At 37.3% G+C, this 21357-nt stretch overlaps 2 protein-coding genes across 3 annotated transcripts; one reads left to right on the top strand and one right to left on the bottom strand.

The window, feature by feature from the left end:
• Positions 1-8044: 8044 nt before the first annotated feature.
• Positions 8045-15158, top strand: LOC122032610 (auxin response factor 17-like). 2 transcript variants are annotated; one of them, XM_042591920.1, is made up of 16 exons: positions 8045-8842; positions 8926-9544; positions 10151-10229; positions 10481-10593; positions 10699-10797; positions 10884-10940; positions 11031-11186; positions 11277-11361; positions 11730-11820; positions 11900-12064; positions 12148-12270; positions 12440-12515; positions 12655-12802; positions 12930-14131; positions 14284-14474; positions 14743-15158. In XM_042591920.1, the coding sequence occupies exons 5-16, from the start codon at positions 10792-10794 to the stop codon at positions 14939-14941; spliced, it is 2499 nt and encodes an 832-aa protein (XP_042447854.1). In that variant the 5' UTR covers positions 8045-8842; positions 8926-9544; positions 10151-10229; positions 10481-10593; positions 10699-10791; the 3' UTR covers positions 14942-15158. The 2 variants fall into 2 exon arrangements, with proteins under 2 accessions (XP_042447854.1, XP_042447853.1); XM_042591919.1 differs by lacking the exon at positions 10151-10229.
• A 3689-nt stretch (positions 15159-18847) lies between these two features.
• On the bottom strand, positions 18848-19207 carry LOC122031436. The gene has a single exon (XM_042590553.1). It carries the CDS (start codon positions 19205-19207, stop codon positions 18848-18850), a length of 360 nt encoding a protein of 119 aa, XP_042446487.1.
• Positions 19208-21357: the final 2150 nt, after the last annotated feature.

The following is a 21357-nucleotide window of genomic DNA, read 5'->3' as shown; positions in this document are numbered from 1 at the left end:
ATGTATAGATGTTTCCAATACTGAAGTTCAAAGAAAATTGATTTTTTTTCCAGCATGATTTTACATCATCATTCGACTGAGACTTTCTACTCATTTTTCCCCAATGACAATTAATTCTTTCAACTCTTTCAAAAACTTCATCGCCACTTAATGGTTTTGGAGCAGGGTTAAATTCTTGGTTCCCATTAAATGCCTTCCGTTGCCTTCGATAAGGATGAGTTGCAGGTAGAAACCTTCTATGACCTGTATAAGACATTTTCCTACTATGCTTCAACCTTGTTGAATAGGTATCTTCACCACAAATAGGACATGCATGATATCCTTTCACAATGCATCCTGACATGTTCCCATATGCAGGAAAATCATTGATCGTCCATAATAAGATAGCCCTAAGCATAAAAGTTTCTTGGCGATATGCATCATATGCTTCGACACCTATATCCCATAAGCATTTTAAGTCATCAATTAGAGGTGCTAAGTAAACATCAATATCATTTCCCGGCTGTTTGGGACCAGAAATTAACAATGTGAGCATCATAAATTTTCTCTTCATACACAACCATGGAGGAAGATTATAAGTAATCATTAAAACTGGCCAACAACTATATGCAGAACTCATTAAACCATGAGGATTCATCCCATCAGCTGATATAGCCAATCTGAGATTTCTTGCCTCAATACCAAAATCTGGCCATTTGCAATCAACTATTTTCCAAGAAGGTGTATCAGCTGGATGGCGTAAATATCCATCACAAAGTCTTTTTTCGGCATGCCAAGTCAACTCCTTAGATATCTCTTTATTCTGAAACATTCTTTGAAATCTTGGAATAGAGGGGAAGTATCACAAAACCTTGGCAGGAATTCCTTCATTTATCATATTTTTTTTTCCCAACTTCCACCTTGACATCCCGCAAGTAGGGCAATTAGTTAAATCATCATACTGCTTCCGGTATAAGATACAATCATTAGGACAAGCGTGAATTTTTACATAATCCATCCCTAATGCAGATAAGCTTTTCTTTGCATCATACAGAGATAAAGGCAATTTATTGTTATCTGGAAGTATTTCTCCTAACAAACTGAGTAGGTCAGTGAAACTTTTATCACTCCAACTATATTTGGCCTTCAAGTTGAATAATTTCACAATTGCAGATAACCTTGTAAATTTAGTGCATCCCGGATATAAAGGTGTCTCGGCATCTTCAAGAAGCTTATTGAATTGGGTTGGATTCTCAGCATAACTATCATATGCATCATGAACCATATTTATTGGTTCCTCACGAACATATTCATTTGGCCCTACTTGGTCACTTTCATTTTGTGAAATCCCTATCGTAGATCTTTTGCCGTGCCATATCCATGTATGATATGTCATATCTATACCGTTACAATACAGATGTGCCCTGATAGTTTGTATATTTTTCTTCTTTAGATTGCCACATTTTGCACATGGGCAAGATATTCCCATATTCGGATCATTAGTGTTTTCCATTGCAAATTGCAAGAAAGACTCAACTCCATTCTCATATTCACGTGATAGTCTATCCTTTGACATCCAATCTTTGTCCATTATTTATAACTAATCAATCAACAATGAGCTAATACCTAAAAATATTAACACAAACAATAGTGTGAAACTATAACAAAATATTTAAACAATTAATCAAAATTGTATTTCTACCTGAAAATTTTTGACCATACAGGTTTCTCATCAAAATGCAATCCCAATAGCAAATTTCTCACTTGGGGAGATAACCTAGTTATCTATATTATCCATATGTACATGTTTGTTAGAGTCTACGTATAGGTAGTTAGGTACTTTTGCCTTGGTATAAATTGTAGAGTCATATAATATTGGAGCATTCACCAAAACATATTCTCTATTGAAACATGTTAACCTTTAGTTGAAAAATGAAACCATTCCAGGAAAATGCTTGAATTATAACTTATAATAAGCAACTTTGTTTCTTTAGCACTTGAGAATCTGCAACTTCCTCAAAGGGACATCAACATAAGCAACTCAATGCAATAGTGCATGATGTATTAAATCATACTTAAGCCATTAAGCTCTTAGAAGGCAAGTGACATAAATATAACAATAGTAGTTGATATAAATTCAACAAACTGAGTAGGCACAAGTCACTGCCCAGAATTAAGATGAGATAATGCAGAACACAAGTTTTAGATACAATAAAAATGAGAGATATTCTCTGCGCATTAAGGGTACACAATAAAAATAATAGTAGAATAACACTAGAGATTGATTAATTTCAAGCTGCACATTATACCTGACGACAAAGAAAGGCTGGAATGTGAATAATATCTGTAACTTGGCCAACAGCTTCACACTGAATTTGAGAAAAAAGGATAGCATGTTATATGCTTCATGCTATTTTTAAGGATTAATACCTACTGCCAAAGTCTATAGCTAAACGTTTAAAAATTCCAGATTAAATCATGAGAAAATACAATCAGGGGAGGGGGAAAATTGATGCAGTATGAATCCGGCAAAATGGCTAGTTCGGAAAATAATCAAAAATAAACAAAATCTTATTCTAGAGGGATGGAAGAAATTTTACCTTTCTTTCTTCCGTTCCTCCTACTCTCGAATCTGCTCTGCGAGGAAGGAACTAAGATCGAAGGGTTCAGAGGAGTTGAGGAGCCGTGAGAAGATTAGGAAGGGTAAGCTGACTTTGATTGAGGAGATGGGGAAATGCGAGATTAGGGATCTCGACTTGGAGGAGTTGGGCCGGCGTGAGGAGTTTTGCGTGAGGAGTTTGGGTCGAGATTAGGGTTCAGAGGAGATCACGCGGCAAGGAGAGGAGAAGGCGCTCGTGGAGAGGAGAAGGAGAGGAGAAGGCACTCGTGGAGAGGAGAAGGAGAGGAGAAGACACTCGTGGAGAGGAGTGGAGAGGAGAACTCGTGGAGAGGAGTGGTGAGGAGAAGGCGCGCGCGCGTTGAGGGTTTAGAGTTTAGCAAAGCGAGGGCTGCGAATTTATTTTAAGTGAGTTTAGGGGAAACATACACAACACTTTAAAAAACGTTTTTTAAAAAAATGTTGTCTTTGACCATAAACAACAACACTAAAGACAACACTTCATTAAAAACCGTTGTCTTTAGTAAAAAGTAAATACCATAGACAACGCTTTTCACTAAAAGCGTTGTAAAACAAAGAACGACAACATTTTTATTAAAAAGCGTTGTCTATTGGGTGTTGTTGAATGCAAAAATTCTTGTATATCGATAATAATCTTGAATTGCGGGTGATAATTTGATAAATCGTTTTCAATTTTTTTTAAAGCAACTTTTGTAGGAAAAGTGCCTAGAACTTTGATTCTGTTCGACTTTAATTATTTTATTTAAAAATACCTTTTTTTTTAATAAATAACCCAACATTCTTTAAACTTGTCTCCAAAATTAACATTCATGTAAAATTATATATATTTGATATAAGAAATTAAAATTACACTTTCTATAAACTTCTGAGGTCAATTAATGGGCCATGTGTTAAAGTAAAACCTAGTTATATGGGCTTGGTGCAAATTGATCAATTTGTATTGAAAAAATAATTGAAGGATTGTTCATTAAGCTTAGATAATTAAGGAGTTTTATTTTTCATAATAATATAATCATCACAGTTAGAATTTTTCTTTAAAGCTAAATTTAATAATAATAATAATAATAATGATAATGATAATTCTCCAACCCCTGTCTCCACTTAGGTAATCATGAAGGTGAAGAGGAAACACACTCTTGATAGCACAAATGTTCATACTAAAAACCTAAGAAAAACCTCAATCCAATTTTTGAACGGTGGTCATCATCATCATCATCATCTTTTTCAGCTACCTTTTATCTTTTTAATTATGCTCATTAGAATATCACAGTCTTCTTATTAATTAGCAGTGTTAATGCCTGTGATGACTCTTTATACAGTAGTTGCCCTTTAAAGTTCTTTTGCAGGATTTGGTTGCCTGATTATTTGTCTGTGACTTTTGTTCTTTTTTCCCCTGCCACAAACCAAGTGTCCTTGCCATGACCCTAAAGTGGCCAAGGCGAAACCTTGGTGTCGCAGAGTTCCTTTTGGACTCTCACTTTCTGCAAGAACTGATCAACCTCTCTAGCGCACATGCAAGCATGCATGCATGCATGCATGCGTTGCTAGCTCACCCTCTCATTTTGATTGCCCAAGGACAGGGAAAGGACCAATCCTTCAAAAATGTGAATTAGGTACGTGAGGTTAGGTGCTAGGTTCCATCCATGCCTACTGTGTAGGTTATCATTGTGGCCATGGCCTCAAAGAAAGCTGAATAAATAAATGGATCAAGTGCCCTGCAAATGACCTCCCTTCAGAAACATGTTCCAGTAGTTATTTAGTTGGTGCTAAACTGGTACATAAAGCACTGCTGAGACTGTCTCATGTCGTCGTGCTGTTTTGAAGTCATCGCCACCATCATCTGTGGGACTACACACACAGACAGAGACTTCGATGTGCGTGAGGATCGATTTGCCATTGACACTATCACGACACCTCATATCAAGTCCAGTTTCCGAGTGGGCAGACTTTGGAACTGACCGGACACTAATGACTGCATGCATGAGGTTACCTTGCTACTTTCATTGGCTTCGTATCAATTCACCCTTTGCACCAAACTGTGTTCACCTTTAATTTATTCGCTTGTCGTTTTTCAGTGACATCAAATTTTACTGATCTAGTAATTAATCTTTATCATATTGAGATTGCAAACAGTAGAGAGGTGTTTGACAAGTGATGAAGTCGTGAAATTAAGAGTGTTGAACTCTTAGTTTATGTGGAGAAGTCACTTAGGAGTCGACAAAAGTTCAACAATCCTTGACAGACAATAATAAAGTAAACTCTGTTCTACCTCATCCTCTCGGACTCTAAAATAATCCTTGACACGATCGATCTTAGTCCAATGGACTGATTCATCTTTGATACCTAATGCTGACAACCATGAAGTGATGGGAATCTATCTACATGCAACTCCTTCTTCTTCTTGATATATAGGTTGCTGTACCATCAGGTAGGATTCTCCCTTCATAAGATTGTGTCGACAAGTGTGGCAGAAACCAACTAACATTTGCTTATCTTCCCCAATCAGTCCCTTCATCCGAACTTAAAATCTGATCAGGAAGAATTAAACCAGCAAGAGAGAAGCACATCACAGGAGCTGGCAGCTTCAAATGCTTAATTAAACCAAGGCACATGGCTAGGATCCCCAACAGTTATAGTAGTAATATATCACACTTTTTTGATTGAGACCAGAAGAGTCTAACTCAAATGATACATCAACTAGCCAGTTAACATGCATATTCCATCACTCTCATTATAAAGTGCCTTTCTTTCTATGTAACTTCTTAATTAGCTCGACTACTGATTGAATGCAACAACACACGTTTGAAGAATTCAATCCTGTTGATGTCACAGATGCCAGCACCCTTTAATTCACCCTTTAGCTAGCTAGGGAGCTTCATGTGAGAAGATGCATGATTAGCTAGACTAATTGTATGAGGATATATATCAGTGTCCAAGATGGAAGGTAACTCTGATCCAAACAAGCCAAAGGCTGGTCTGGACATTGCTGGCAGCCAACGCCTACAGCAGACTTGATGGTGCACCTACCAAATCCAAGTTTAGGTTTGGAGCTACTCGAGTGTGCGGCTTCCTTAACCATCCCAAAGTTTTGTCATAATAATCTTGATCGAATATTAATTAATAACTTGTGAAGGATCTCATGTAAATTTTATAGCCGATCGACCTCAGTTAGTTAGTGAGATAATTAAATACTTAGTTGTTGACCTTTAATAGAATTTTGGTTTGGGGTTCTAATTAATTATTAGAATTAAGTTAGCAATTAGCTCGTTAATTAAAATTATAGGTATCTTAACGCACACATTCGCATATCCATTAAAAGTCTAGGACAAGAATCTAACACTTAGGGTTTGGATGTGAAGTTGGTGATGCATATATTGCACATTAATTAGCTTGAAAGTGATCAATAATTTCCCGTGCTTGCACCGACACAATTATATGGAACGGACTCAAGTATTTTAAAGTAGGTACATGATCACATCGCCATTGTTATCAAATATATATATATATAAACTAAGTTCTTAGTAAGAACTTTACTGTCCCCAGGCTATATTGTTGTGATAGGATATTTAAATTGTCATCTTAGTATTTATGGTTCGAACCTTAACTATGATGTATTTATAGAAATTTTTTCTCCAAATGAAGGGTACAATTAAAGGATGTTGGATTTCTGAACTGACCGTTATATATACTTCTCGATTTATCCTAGTGATTAGTAGAAAATTTATGTGAAACTAAATCGATCACTTGGAATAATTATGAAATTAATTAAAATTATATCTTTTAAGTAACAACTTTTACTACAATAGATGGGTGACTATTTCGAAAAGCCCTTTAAGAGTTGAATTGCCTAGTGAAACACTCTTCTCTCTTTCGCGCACACACGTGTTCACTCCTGAATTTCTTTCCTTAGCGCAGGGTTGATTTTATTATCGGATGGGTCACGCCAAGTCCCGGTACGGATCGAGCCATCCTTGGCTAGGGTGGGCTCCAGCCCACCACCTTTTAAAAAAACCTTAATAGTTTTGATTTTTTTTAGTTAGCCCCTCACAAACCTATTAATTGGTCATTCCCACAAATTTTAAAATGTCAAATTAAAAACAAAATATCAAATTAGAATCATAAATTTTATAAAAGTCATTATATTTATAAGTTAATAAATATATTAATTCTAACTTGTTTAATTTTTTTACCCTAAATTTTGTCAGTAGCACCATCTCATTTCCTCTTTACAATAGTATTATCTCTTTTCCCCTCACTAGCAAACAAGAAATTCATTACTAAAAGATTATTATTTTTATTTCTTATTCAACAATATAAAATTTCATCGTCAACAAAGAGTCAACGAGTGTCAACTGCTCGAGAGGTGGTCGGCGAGGTGCTAATTAGGCCGATACTACCTCGCTAGGCAACTAGGAACCACTTCGTGTGCTAGCGCTCGCGAAGCGACGGCACGCGAGGTGGACACTAGTGAGGCGACGAGCTACTATTTCGCGTATGGTCACTTCGTGAGCAGATGCACACGAGGCGGCCACTGACTTATTAGAAAATGAATGACATGAATTTAGATATACAAATATAGATTCTCGTACTTTTATTTAACATATATTAATATGATATTAAATTTTTTTTTCATCCTTTATAAAATCTATACAAGATGGACAATTTCTCAATTTTGCATGTTTTCTCATAATTCTTGATACTTTACTCTCGAGGTTCTTGATTTATATACTCTTGGTTTAAGTCTATTCATTGAATTTTATATTTTCTAACTTTAGTGTTATAAAATATGTTGTTAGCAAATTCTATGACCATCTATATTCAAACTAGAGTTGATTGAAAATAATAATAATAATATAATAATTAATAAATTTAATTTTTTAGAGGAATATGGTTTTAATAGTATTTTTTTTATATTTTTGAATATATTGAATATTAAATATTTATATTTCATATTTTTGAAAAATTAATATTTAGATATTTTTTATTTTATTTATATATTTAAATTAATTAATTTATTATATTAATTATAGTAAAAAATCAACCCTCATATAATTTTAAATTCTGATTATGCCCCTGATGCTAACCACCTGTCTATTGACACGGGTTGACTAGCAAGAATTTAAATTTTAACGGATGTGATTTGAGAGATTGTTAGGGAAAGAAGGAGCCTGAGTACGCTACCCATGTTGATGGACTAATTCAATGTAAATAAATGGCATGTAATTACCTTATTTGTATCCGTATTTTTCTCATTTGGTATGAATATGAATGAATGAGGGATTTTTTTTTTTTAAACTATTAGGGAGGTCATTTTGATAGTTCTGAAAAAGAATGGACATTTTTGAAAGAGATAGGTTGGGGAAGGGGCAAGCTGGAATTTGGTTCCTTCTTATAATTATAATCAGATTTTACGAGCGATGGTGTTTTCTGCTTCCGCCCTCCCTTTCCGGTTTTCCCCAAACAAGTTTATTCTGCATGTTTATCTTGCCCAAAGAACGATGACTTCATTCCACTAAAATCGAAATCGAAATCGAAATCGAAATCGAAATCCAAATCCAAAAAACTAGTGACCACAGAAATCTGAGAAAGCGAGAAAGAGAAAGGAGATGGTTTGTACAGAGTGATTGCCAGTGTAATACTCTTATAGCGACAAGGAGAGATAGGGAGTTATCAAGCAAGCGAGAGAGAGACGGGGTGTATACTTCCCCCCCTATTTTTCCCTCTCCGAACCACCTTGTCGAACTCATTTTCCAGAACTCAGTCGAAGCAATACCAACCCTTGCGTACCCCACCCGGACGCCTCTGCGTGACTTGGTCGTGGAGATCTTGGCTTGCTGCAGCTACAGGATGAGTTCTTGCAGCTGGAGAGCTCAGGCTAGGGTTTCCGGAGCTCTTTGTTCGAGTTCGTGGCGGCCGAGCTGGTTGCGGCTGAGATAGGGTCCGCGGTCCACGATTTTAGTCGAAAGGCGGCTCCTTTTTTGTGTTGCGTTCGGGCAGGTGTGTGAAAAGGAGTCACTTTGCGGAGATTCAGTGCTTATTTGGTCGCCGTGGCCTTTTTCTTCTCAAATGCGTGGGGCATAGTTGGCCTCTTGATGATTTTCAGCCTTTGTGAGGGGTTTTGTGAAGCTGCTGCTTCTTTGAAGCTTGGAATCAATTGAGTTTGGGTGTTTCGCAGAAAAAAAAAGTATATTATTATTGGGATTCAGCTTGGTTGCTTTGGTTGAGGTAACTGGTATTTTTATTTGGTTCTTTGCTCTTTTTCTTCTTTTACTTCCCTTTTTGAAGTTTGTCAGCCTTTTGGCTTTTAGTTTCAGCATCAGGTGAAGGAACTTTGTAGCGGTTGAGGCGAAGACTGAGCATATGGTTTGGCATATGAAATGAATAAGCTTCAGGACGCTTCAGGAACTTGAACCTTTTGAATATGCGCCTTTGTCTCTTCTTCAAAGCGGATTCCTTGGATTTAACTTCAGAATTTCCTGATAAAAAGGTTTGAGCCTGTAACCCTAGTACCAGTATATTGAAGCTTTCTAACACATGGAATTAGAAGTTCAGCTTTCTTGATGAGGAATCAGCTACTGGTGAAGACATACGTTTATATTTCAAGTTCTGTGCCTAAATGGAGCATGAGAGTCAATTTGAGCTTGCTTTGACTTCGGTTCTGTAGATTACAAAGTACATAATTTTTACTAAGAGAAAAAACAATAGTGGGTTCCTTCTAGTAGAACCAGGCCCAGTGCAACCAATTCTCTGTGGCAAGTCGGAAGATTATTTTGTTGCATCAAGTGTTTGTCTCATGAAGTTCATTTTTGTGATGTGAAAAGATCAACTCTGATAGCAGTTTTGTAGTCTCTTACTGCATTTGAGTTTCTTCTCAACTGCCAGAGATGAGGCTGTCATCTTCAAATCTCACTGATCAGCCACTAGAAGGTAGCTCTTTATGTGAAAATCAAGTCTTTTGCATTTTTATTATTAATTTTATATATTATATATTGCGGATTTAGATCCATGCCATGAACTATTTATTTTTTCTCTTTATTGTTAGTAGTTTTTTTTTCCTTTGGAGCCGTTTTTTAGCCTGTAACTTATACCTTGAAGAAAGGACTCTTTCCTTGTCAACTTCTTTTCATTCTAGTTCTCAAAGAGTAATCGGTCAATGTTTTTGTTTGTTGCAAATGCCTATCCTCTTAAGCATTACTAATGAAAAGTTATAACAAATATATTACATTTTATTCTTAGTTTTACTTGTCTCTGGAAATACTTTTATTGGTTGTTTTTCTTTTCTTTCAATTGCTCTTTCCCTAAAATGTTTCTTTCTCCTTTGCTTGTTACATTTTTTTGTTGAACTACATTCCAATACTGGAAGAAATTCCTTATATTTATATTGCAACTTCTGGTTATGAAAACACAGTGATTTAACATGACAGCCTTATTGGAAGTTAAACAGGAAAAGAAATGGCTTTTTCTGTTTCTGTTTTAAGTTTCTCTTTGATTACTTTGTGCCTACTTGTTGATGACATAAAACTTAACATGCAGAATACCTTCCTCGAGTTATAGTCTAGATATCTGCAGTCAAGCTTATGTTATACGTATAGGCATAACAGCGGTATCTAAGGTAAAAATGCTATAGAAGAGTCATCATCTGGTAGTAATTATCTAACCAATTCATATATTTGCTTTGTTATTAAGGTCAGCAGTAATCATCTATTAACTTGCCCTACATTTTAGTCATCTCCAGCAGATAAAGAAACCATGCACATTAACTTTTTGAACAAACATCTCCATGTTGTTAGTGTCAGTATTCTCTTATAGTCTACTAATCTGTTTCAATTCCGATTCTTGCTGTTTGTGGATTTTCATGTGCAGAAGAATCACAGTGTCTGAATTCAGAGTTATGGCATGCATGTGCTGGACCTCTAGTGTCATTACCAGCTGTAGGAAGTCGGGTGGTATACTTCCCACAAGGTCACAGTGAACAGGTTGGTTGGTTGAGTCAGATTTATATCAAAGTTCTTCAACAAATATTTTGGAACATGTCATATTCTCTCAGGCATGTTGTTTAATCATTTCAGCTTTGTCCTCAGGTAGCAGCATCAACCAACAAGGAAATTGATTCTCAGATTCCCAACTACCCGAACTTACCTCCTCAGTTGATCTGTCAGCTGCATAATGTTACTATGCATGTAGGTTTTGTAGTATTCTGAAAATTTACATACTTAGTATCTATCGTGGATGCAACTATAAAAGATATGCATTCTCATTTCTATAGGCGGATGTGGAGACTGATGAAGTTTATGCTCAGATGACACTACAACCATTGAGCTCGGTAATGAACTTTATGATCAGGCGTTCTCCTTTTAATTTTATGAGAATTGTATTTTTAGTTTGTCTACTCCTCATTTGTTCTAATATACAGCAAGAACAAAAAGATCCATATCTCCCTACAGAATTGGGTGTCCCTAGCAAACAACCAACCAATTATTTCTGTAAGGCATTAACTGCCAGTGACACCAGTACACATGGTGGATTTTCTGTTCCTCGTCGAGCAGCAGAAAAAGTATTTCCTCCTCTGGTAAGTATTTGATGTACTATGCTGATTAGCTGCCAGTTTTCTGAATTCCTATTCTGACAATATCTGCCTATTTGCCAATGAAATTTAAAGGATTATTCACAGCAACCTCCTGCTCAAGAATTGGTTGCTAGGGATCTTCATGGAAATGAATGGAAATTCCGTCACATTTTTCGTGGTGAGTTTGTGTTCAATCAACTTAAAATCTTTGTGAATGTTTTATGTCATGTTCTTCTTGACACATAAGATTATTCATGTGGAGATTGTAGATAGTATCCAGCAATTGGCATACATTCTGTTTTTTTTCCCCTCAGACACGTTTCAATACCTGCAAACTTTGTTTTTGTTTTTCATCATTTGACCACCAATGAATGGTATCTTGCTTCCTACCTGTTCCTTGTTCGAGACCATAATTTATTTTAGTTGGATTTCATATTGTGTTACTTTTGTGGTTTTGTTTGGCTTGATACTTATGTTCAAAAGTTTTTCCCATCCGTTGCTAGGTTTTGTGGTGTTACATACAGATTTATCAATATTCATATGCAGGTCAGCCAAAGAGGCATCTTCTTACCACAGGATGGAGTGTATTTGTGAGTGCAAAAAGACTTGTTGCAGGAGATTCTGTTCTTTTTATCTGGTATGACCATACTTTCGCTAGTTAAAAGTTTTGAGCATATCTATTACCTGCTCAAATTAATGAGTTTATTCTGATTTAGGAATGACAACAATCAGTTGCTTTTGGGTATTCGGCATGCTAATCGACCTCAAACAGTTATGCCCTCATCTGTACTGTCTAGCGATAGCATGCACATTGGCCTTCTTGCTGCCGCTGCTCATGCTGCTGCTACCAATAGCCGATTCACCATCTTCTATAACCCAAGGTAAATGGAGTTCATTCTGAAAAATTATGTTTTTATTTTTATTTTTATTTTTATTTAAAATAGAAAATAATATGTGCTCTCAGGGCAAGTCCTTCAGAATTTGTTATTCCTTTAGCTAAGTATGTTAAAGCTGTCTTTCACACCCGTGTTTCTATGGGTATGCGTTTCCGGATGCTGTTTGAAACTGAGGAGTCTAGTGTTCGAAGGTGAGTTCCTCTTTGTTCCTTGATACTTCTGTCTTGCATGCTCATTAGTATATTTTTAGTTGTCAGTTTCTTTTAATTTTATGTAATCCTTCTTACATAGTACATAACTTTGAACTGCCTCTTTTGGCTTTGCATATGATTCATGAAATGATTTGGTGTGGATCTTCAGATACATGGGCACAATTACAGGAATCAATGATCTTGACTCTGTCCGGTGGCCAAACTCACATTGGCGATCTGTCAAGGTGAGTATTTGCAAATATCTTGCTTTGGCTTTGTGGTTTGAGAGCGTATGCAATTATTTTGTCATCCTTGCAGAAGTGTAGTGGCAATAAAAACATTGCAAGGTTTTATTTTTTTTAAATTTGTTATTTTCTGGTGCAGGTTGGTTGGGATGAATCAACAGCGGGAGAAAAGCAGCCTAGAGTTTCACTTTGGGAGATTGAGCCCCTAACAACCTTTCCTATGTACCCATCTTCCTTTCCTCTTCGGTTTAAGCGCCCATGGCCCACTGGACTTCCCTTCTTCCCTGGTATGCTTTAATGATGCTAATTGGGATGTTAAAAATCTCATCACCAAGATCACTAACTGCTAGACCCATAATCTCCATCACCTAGTTATATTCCTACTAATTCTTTTGTACATAACAATTTATATAGGTGGAAGAGATGATGATATCGGTATAAATTCGCCTCTGATGTGGCTTAGAGGAGATGTTGGAAATCCCACATTTCAGTCACTGAATTTCCAGGGTGTTGGCGTTTCACCTTGGGTTCAACCCAGATTTGATTCTTCATTGGTTGGTCTACAACCTGAGATCTACCAGGCAATGGCCGCAGGAGCCCTTCAAGAAATGCCGACCACGATTCAAGCCAAGCACGATTCTCCAGCCATGATTCAGTTCCAGCAACCTCAGAACACAACTAGCCGACCCAATCCCCTATTACCACTAGCTCAGGTCCTACATCTGCAACCTCAAACACAGCAATCATATCTTCAAACCATCCAAGGAAGTGAACTGCAAACTCAGACTCAGTCTCAACTTCTTCAGCATCCTTTGCAACAAAGAAATTCATTTGCTGAGCAACAAGAGCAGCAACAAGTTCCACAGCATCAGCAGAATCAGAATCTGCAATTGCAGACACCACAGAATCAACAAATTCAGCAACAGAAGGCTATGTCTGGTTATCAAAACCTTTCTAATTTATCAGCAAATCTTCCTAATCATTGCTCTAGTTCTCAATCACCATCAACCACACCGTCCATGGTTTCCCCATCTTCCAAGCTGAAGGATTTCCCCGATTCTAATTGTAATTCTGTTTCTGTATCTGCTGCTTCTCCCTTACATAATATTTTGCATCAGTTTACAAGAGAAGAAGCATCGCAGCTTAATTCGCCAAGGTATGCTCAAGTAGTTAATTCCAGTCCATGGTCATCAAAGAGAATTGCAGTTGAATCTATACTCCCTTTAGGAGCTCAAAGTGTGCTTTCACAGACAGAACAGCTAGGTGCAGCACAACCTACTGCATCTTTACAATGTGTTACATTACCATCATTTCCCGGAAGGCAATGCTCAATGAATGATGTTGGTAACATGGACAACCAAATCCAGCATTTGTTTGGTGTCAGTGTCAACTCATCACTCTTGGAACCAAATGGCATTTCAAGCCTCAGCAATGGTGAGAATGAGACTGATTCAATGAGCATGTCTTACTCCGCATGCAATTTATTGAGTTCCTCTGGAAATGATTTCTCTTTCCATCAACCTATGGGCACTTCAAATGTTTTAGATGAATCTGGATTTTTGAGGACCACTGAGAATATGGATCAAACAAATACACAGAGTGGAACATTTGTTAAGGTGGATCTATCTTCTGTATTTTGAATTTATCTTGTATTTCTCTTATATGAAATTTATTTTAGTGCATGAAAAATTGGAACTACAAAGCACAGCTTTTTGCGTGTGTGCTGCTTGGTTTTAGCATGCATTCACTATAATGTGAACGATCACAGGTTTCAAAATCAGGGTCATATGGGAGATCATTGGACATTACCAGATTTAGCAGCTACCATGAATTGCGAAGTGAGCTTGGGCATCTGTTTGGCCTAGAAGGCCAATTGGAAGACCCTTTGAGATCAGGCTGGCAGCTTGTATTTGTTGACAAGGAGAATGATTTTCTTCTTGTCGGCGATGATCCTTGGCAGTAAGTTCTTTTAGCTAACATTGTAATAGGATAATTCTCTTTCAAGCATCCTTTAACATATTATACATTGACTCCTTAGTTTTCCTCGCACCATGCACTGGCATTTAATTTTCTTTGCCTTTGAACATTTACTGCCACTTATAGTGATTACTTTTTACTGTTATCTTCTAAAATGTTTTTATATTTTTTAAGAATTTGAGAGTCCTAAGCAGTTGTAGATTCTTGTTTACTTGGTAAGTTCATATTCTTTTAAAATGTGTTGTTCCAGGGAGTTTGTAAACAATGTCTCGTGCATAAAGATCCTTTCACTTGAAGAAGTGCAACATATGAGCAAACAAGGTGTAGATCTGGCGAATTCAGCTCCCATGACTAGGCTTCAAAGTAACAACTGTGATGGCTTTGTCAGTCGGCAGGATGCAAGAAACATTGGCACCAGGATCACATCAGTGGGGACCTTCAAATACTGAAGGCACCATCCTCTCTTCCCATTATCTAGATACCTCCCTGGCCATTATTTTTGTTGCATTTAGGAGATGTGACTGAGTGTTTGTCTACTTGATTTGTGTACCTTTAATGATTGTAACCTAAATGATATGTGCTCAGAACCTTGATACACATGCCAAAACTCTACTTTCTTAAGACTCATTAAGCTAATGCAGGCTATCCCATTATTTTGTTTTGTCATACATGATTCCTAGAACTTGTTGGTCAATGCATGCTGTCTCTAAATTTTATCATATTATTCTGTACCTGGTGTCAAAGTATGGCACACACCAGTACTTCACATCCGATTACTCAGGTAACCACAACACCTGCATCTGTATTTTGTTTTTGCCTACTGTAGAATTGTCTGAACTTTTCACTTCTCAGACATGGAAGTTACAAATTCATTCAAGTATGGAATAAGTCTTTGGAGCAGAGACATGGTGTCAGCTTCTGCAACAGCTGGAGTCTGTCACATTCCAGTGTGGAGGACCACAGCCAGAAAAGTCAGAGACCACACCCCATGTAAGTTGGTCCCTCTCCAAGCGTGAATTGCACTCATGGCCTAGTGGGAAAGAGACTCTTCCTTTTTCAGGTCAGAAACTAGTTTTTCTCTCACACCAACCCATGTATGATCTATCCTCCCCACCATTATTTTTTCTCACACATCCCTCTCACTGTCCTTTTCATGGAGATAATACATTCTTTAATTTTCAGTATTTCTGCCTTGCTGCAGGATTGATTAATGTTTGGTTGAGGTTGAGGTTGAGTTGAGATGACACAATGCCACTGGGACTTAAAAGTGGGAGCATGTGGCCTCCATTAACTCCCACTTACTAAAGGTATGGACATCTTCCTCCTTGGCATCTTCTTTCTTCCATCACTATTATGGTCATTCTCCCATCCCTTTCAGATCTACATTGGCCCCACTGGCCTCAGAACTGGGCATGTGCCCTTTGACTACTTTGTTGGAAAAGTATCTTCTAGCTTCATCTGACGTGACAGTAATAATCACCCATTAGAATGGTTTATTATCCAGCGTTTGCAAGCAGTAACAGTGTTGCTGGATGATTGAATTCTGTAGCCATACTTAGTTTAATCTGATAAAAATGATGGCATTTTTTATCGATTAAATGATGACATTTTTTAAATTTGTTTTACTAAATGATGGCAACTTTTTTTTTTTTTTGCATGGAAGAAACATTATCTTAACTTCCTGTGTGCATGGACAAGCAATTAATTGTAACATCACGTCTGAAGATATGCTATCCTGATAATTTTGTTTGCCGAATCAAACAAGATTTGAAGCATCGAACAAATTAAACACATCCAGGTATATATGAACTTTCAGGACATTAAACAAATCCTGTAAATTGTCTGTAGAAAAAAGTCTTTTCATTTGTTTATTTGATTGATTGATTTTTTTTTTCCCCCTACAAAAAAGGAGATTCTGTAAAGAAAATGGAAGAAAACTACGTCCGTTTGACGGGATAATCATCCTTTCGGGTCATATTGCAGGATGAACCACTTGGAAGTTGAAAGATAATCCTTTGGAGATATGCTCACTTGTTTTTTTTTGTAAACACAAACAAAAAGTATTGAAGGTTCGGATAGATGTGAAGGTAACAAAGGAAGATTATGACATGGAGCACGAACATTGTGGCAGCTCTGATTGCAACGGAAGATCTATGAATTTCCCACAACAGAAGTCTGGGATATTTGGCCAAAAGATATATCTCACCAGAGTCAGTTCAATTTTACAATTGAATCAACAACTGTATATATTCTCAAGCAAATGATGGGGCATTCTATGTGAGAATTCTATTCAAAGATGGTATCCATTCGGCAACAAATCCATCAAATGAAGCCTTCATTTGACACAACCAACAATAAATCCATCTTCAACAATGCAAATTACTTCGATTACGTATGGCTTTAGTCCTTCCATTGAATTTGTTCGAGTTTCAATTTTGCATGCGGATAAATTAGTCATCATTTAATTAGATTAAAATGTCATAATTTTATTTGATTAAAATAAATGTAGGAAGGTAATTATTAGGATTAGAGTTTTTTTTTTTTGTGAGATTTGGATTGAATTATAGATGAATAAAAAAAAAAGTAGATTTAAGTCTTTGACCTTTATTTTCTTTCGGTGCATTATTTATATGGTATCAGAGCCTAACCTTCGGTCATGAATTTCAAAGCTGATATGATCTATGGAGACTTAAAATCGTCTGGATTAGCCATCGGTGACGGCGCATCATCCTTGGAATTGATCAAATTTAAATATTTTCTTGTCTGATTCCCTTTAAATAAAAAATTACCTTAATGAGTTCTGTGCTTGGTAATTGATGTTACTTTACATAATTATTATATTTATTTTATGAAACATATCTTAAAGTTTATATATTTTATATAGATGAGCTTATTGAAGAATCTATTATAATGCAATTATATTGATATATTGATTTCTTTCTTTTTCCTTCTTTATGAGGTCATGCCTAAGCCAGTTGATGGTCAAATTTACCGGTGAGGTGTTGTTGATATTTACTATCTGTGGAGATCAGATCATGTAATTTTGTGAAGCCTTTCCAAAATGCTTGAGATGAAGAACACGCCTAGAGGAGTAGGTTAGAATGATGGCTAGAGGTTTTTCGGCGCAACCACTTCGATGTTCAAGTAAGACTTTGGAGAGGTAGAAATGTCATAGAAATTATGGTTTGGTGTGTTATATGCATGTACCTTTGCTCATGGGGGTCGGTTATTTTTTATAGGATCAGAACTCTTTACCACATTCTCCCCGTGCCCTCTAGTTTCTCACGATCGTGGTCACGTTCATCAAAATAAATGAGATTATGATCCATTTATATTGGGGTAAATAACTGCGTCTTTTGATTTTCTCACGATAACAGTTGTATTATCCATGTCTTCACAGAATAATGGTTTGTTGTTTTAATTCTTGGAGATGGGAGTCGGTAGCTAGGAGTCAGGAGTTTGAAATCGGTAGCCTAGAGACAAGAGTGGTAACATGGAGATGGGAGTTGAGAGTCAGGAGTCGGTAGGCTGAAACCTAGAGTAGGGAGTCGGTAGTCTAAAGATGGAGTCGGTAGCTTGGAGTCGGGAGCTAGGAGTTAGGAGTCGGTAGCCTAGAGAGGGAAGTCAGGAGTCGGTAGCATGATTTCCCTAACTTTAACTATCATCATAATAATTTTTGATTTTTTAGTCATTCGTTGATTACTCCTTGATTACCCCTTATCATTATGAACACACTTAGGGTGTGTTTGGTTCAAATTATCATGTATAACCTTGGTTATGTGATTATCAGGTAATCACATAACTAAGGTTATAGGAGAATAAAACATAATCTTAACCTTGTTTGATTTAACTAGGTAATGATATAATCTAACTTGACATTTACTATATTACCGCTATTTAATTATATGATTATTATTATTATTATTTTGTTTTGCCATTTGTATATGTATTTATTATCAATGTTATACATTTAGATCGATTAGATTTCGTTCAAAATCTTTTATTTTTTAATATTAAGCATTTATATAAAATCTAAGATAATAAGGAAAAATATTAACTCTCACTATGATATTATATCATTCAAAATAAAATCTGAAAATATATTAAAAAACATTAAGTATTTATTTTTTGCAAGGCCAAAGTAAGTCCGGTGAAAAACTTATCCCCCGGCTTTGGCCTCGCTGGCACCGTCGTCCACGGCGAGCCCACCACCTTTATTGCCGTCGTCGTCGCTTCCTCGGCGGAGTTGTCCTTGGCTTCGGCTTCTTCCACGGCGGCTGCACGATGGAATGCGGAGAACCACTTGGTCCTCATGTACTCGTGCCGCCTCCACGACCGTTCTTCTTCAGGCTCTGTTAGGCTGCCTCTGAGGCGACGACCATGATCTGCTGGAGTCGGTGGGGCTGGCCGACGAACACCTGCGGCAGCAGCTGGATGATGGCGCGATACGTCTTGCTGGGCCGCGCCACCTCGAACTCCGACTGGAAGCCCGCGTCCACTAGGAGGCGGTCGACGCCGACCACCGTGTCGACATACTCGTGCTCCCCCGCCGGAAAAGAAGGATTTTTATCCCATCGGGACTTGCAAATGGCCGCATCGTAGCCGAGTGATCGAACTTCGGCGGCCAACACCCCTGTGCAATTTCCCTTGATCTCTGAGTTCCTCGCTTTGTCGAGGATTCTTGATGCATCCGCCAAGAGATTTCTCTCCGCCATGCTCTCGCAGAACACCAAACCCTAATCGAATCATCAAACGACGCTCGAAGCTCAAAACTGGGGAGGCATGGACGTAGTCGACCATCAAGGAGGTCCAGGAAAAGACGTTTCGCTAGGGTATTTCGTCGAACAATCTGCGTGCATCACCGACGCCCTCGCATCGGGCGTACCAGCGGACGAGATTGTTGAAGGCGGAGACGGTAAGGGAGCCGACCTTGAGGAAAGCCGCATGTGATTCGAAGGGTAATTTTGAGAAAAAATATTGATAACCCCGGAATAGTAGAAAACCTAAGATTTCCAAGGTTTTGTGATTCCTGGTTCTATTCCCTAATTGCTGATGTGGCAGGAATGTTACATCACCAGGAATCACCAATTACTTAAATCAAATAAGATTATTGTTGATAACTAATTAAGGTTATATAACCCCGAACCAAACATGTCCTTAATTCATTCATATGATGGACATTATTATGCTTTTAATTTATAGGCAGAAAGGACCAATATCTCTATACAACTTCTGTTTTTGCTATGCATCTATCATGTATCAGTCATAATGATTATTATTATTTATATCTGTTATAAATAATAATAATAATAATAATAATAATTTGTAATTGGATTTGATAAGTAACTTCAGTTGCATGAAATTAGTCTCTTAATAAGGCAAATAATGATAATTATTTAATATTTTTCTACATTGCCTAAAAATTAGATAAACAAAAATTTAAAATATAAGCACGATGTTGGCAGTAAGCATGAATCATCCTATTAAGTTTTGATAAATAATAAATAAATTAAAATGAGATGTTTGAATGTTATAATTCAGTTACCCAGCATGTAAGATTAAAAGACTTGAAAAGAATTAAACACCATATCGAAATTCAGTCGGGTCAAGAGGATTAAACGATTGGCATAAAGTCCAATTGAATTAGAAGGGATTAGACAGTTGACAGGAAGTCCAATCGGATTAGAGATGATCAGACGATTAGCTGAAGTCCAGATGAGACATCTAGCAGGAAGATCTGGTAGGTTAAGAAATCAAGATCAACTAAGTCCACAAATGGCAAATAAAAGTAAGCAATTGAAGGAGAGAACTAATGAGAACACGCTCCCAATTGAGGGAACAGTAGATGTTAGTCCAACCTAGGATTTCAACGAAACTCGAAGTCAAGACCGGATAGGTCAAATACTCTATTACTCTTCTCTTCATATTATTGCTTGTTGTGATAACTTTGTGATGCAGGAAAATAACTTGCTGAAAAAGGAGGCTCTAGGCGCCCAGACACAGTCTGGGCGCTTGGAGTTGGTCCAGGGCCCAGGATGGGGCCGAATAGGGTCATCGGCAGAGCTTAGGTGGCACACGGTGATTGGCCAGGATACATCATAGTCCGGGAGCCTGGATGGGTCCAGGCGCCTAGAGAAGAATAAGTTTTTGAAGATAAAGTTTCACCGAGGTGCAACCACGTTAGCATTCCAAGTGCTTGGGAGTGGTCCGGGCACACAAAGGAGGATAACTCAGCGAAGTCTCAGGCTGCGTTGGAGGCACCCAGGGAGGTGCCCAGACGCCCAGAGATGACCTATAAAAAGGACTTCGACCAGCATCTCCAGAACATCATTCACTACAACTTTTGTTCTTGCGCGCTGCTCCGCGAAGGCTCTAACAATACTAAAAGGCTACTCCGACAACCTATGATCAAACTTCCACTTCTTATTATTGTCGGTATACTTTTACATACCCTCGCATTGTAGTTAAACTCTGTAATCTCTTCGATCTTATAGTGATTGCCCAATAAATCACTTATTGAGTGTGGACATTGGAATAGGAATCGCCGAATATTCCGAACCAAATAAAAAGACTTGTGTTAGTGATTATTCTTTTTTCATTCGTTTATTTTCCACTACTTATTCTTGTGATTTTAAAAAAAATGACGAACTCTATTCAACCCCCCTCTAGCATCTTTTTGATCCTACATGATACATTATAACTTTAAGCATAAAAAAACTCATCATTTTAAAACATCATAATCACCCTAGTATAATAGAACACTAAATGCATGTTATAGTGGTTGTACATTATATAACATACTTCCTTCTATATTTCATAAACATCCGCATCCTATCATACTAGGCCTATAAATGAATATATAATT

The sequence above is a fragment of the Zingiber officinale genome, chromosome 11A, assembly GCF_018446385.1.
Source record: "Zingiber officinale cultivar Zhangliang chromosome 11A, Zo_v1.1, whole genome shotgun sequence".
Lineage (NCBI taxonomy): Eukaryota > Viridiplantae > Streptophyta > Magnoliopsida > Zingiberales > Zingiberaceae > Zingiber > Zingiber officinale.
Note: the sequence above shows the minus strand (reverse complement) of the source record. Positions and strands in the feature narration are given on the sequence as shown.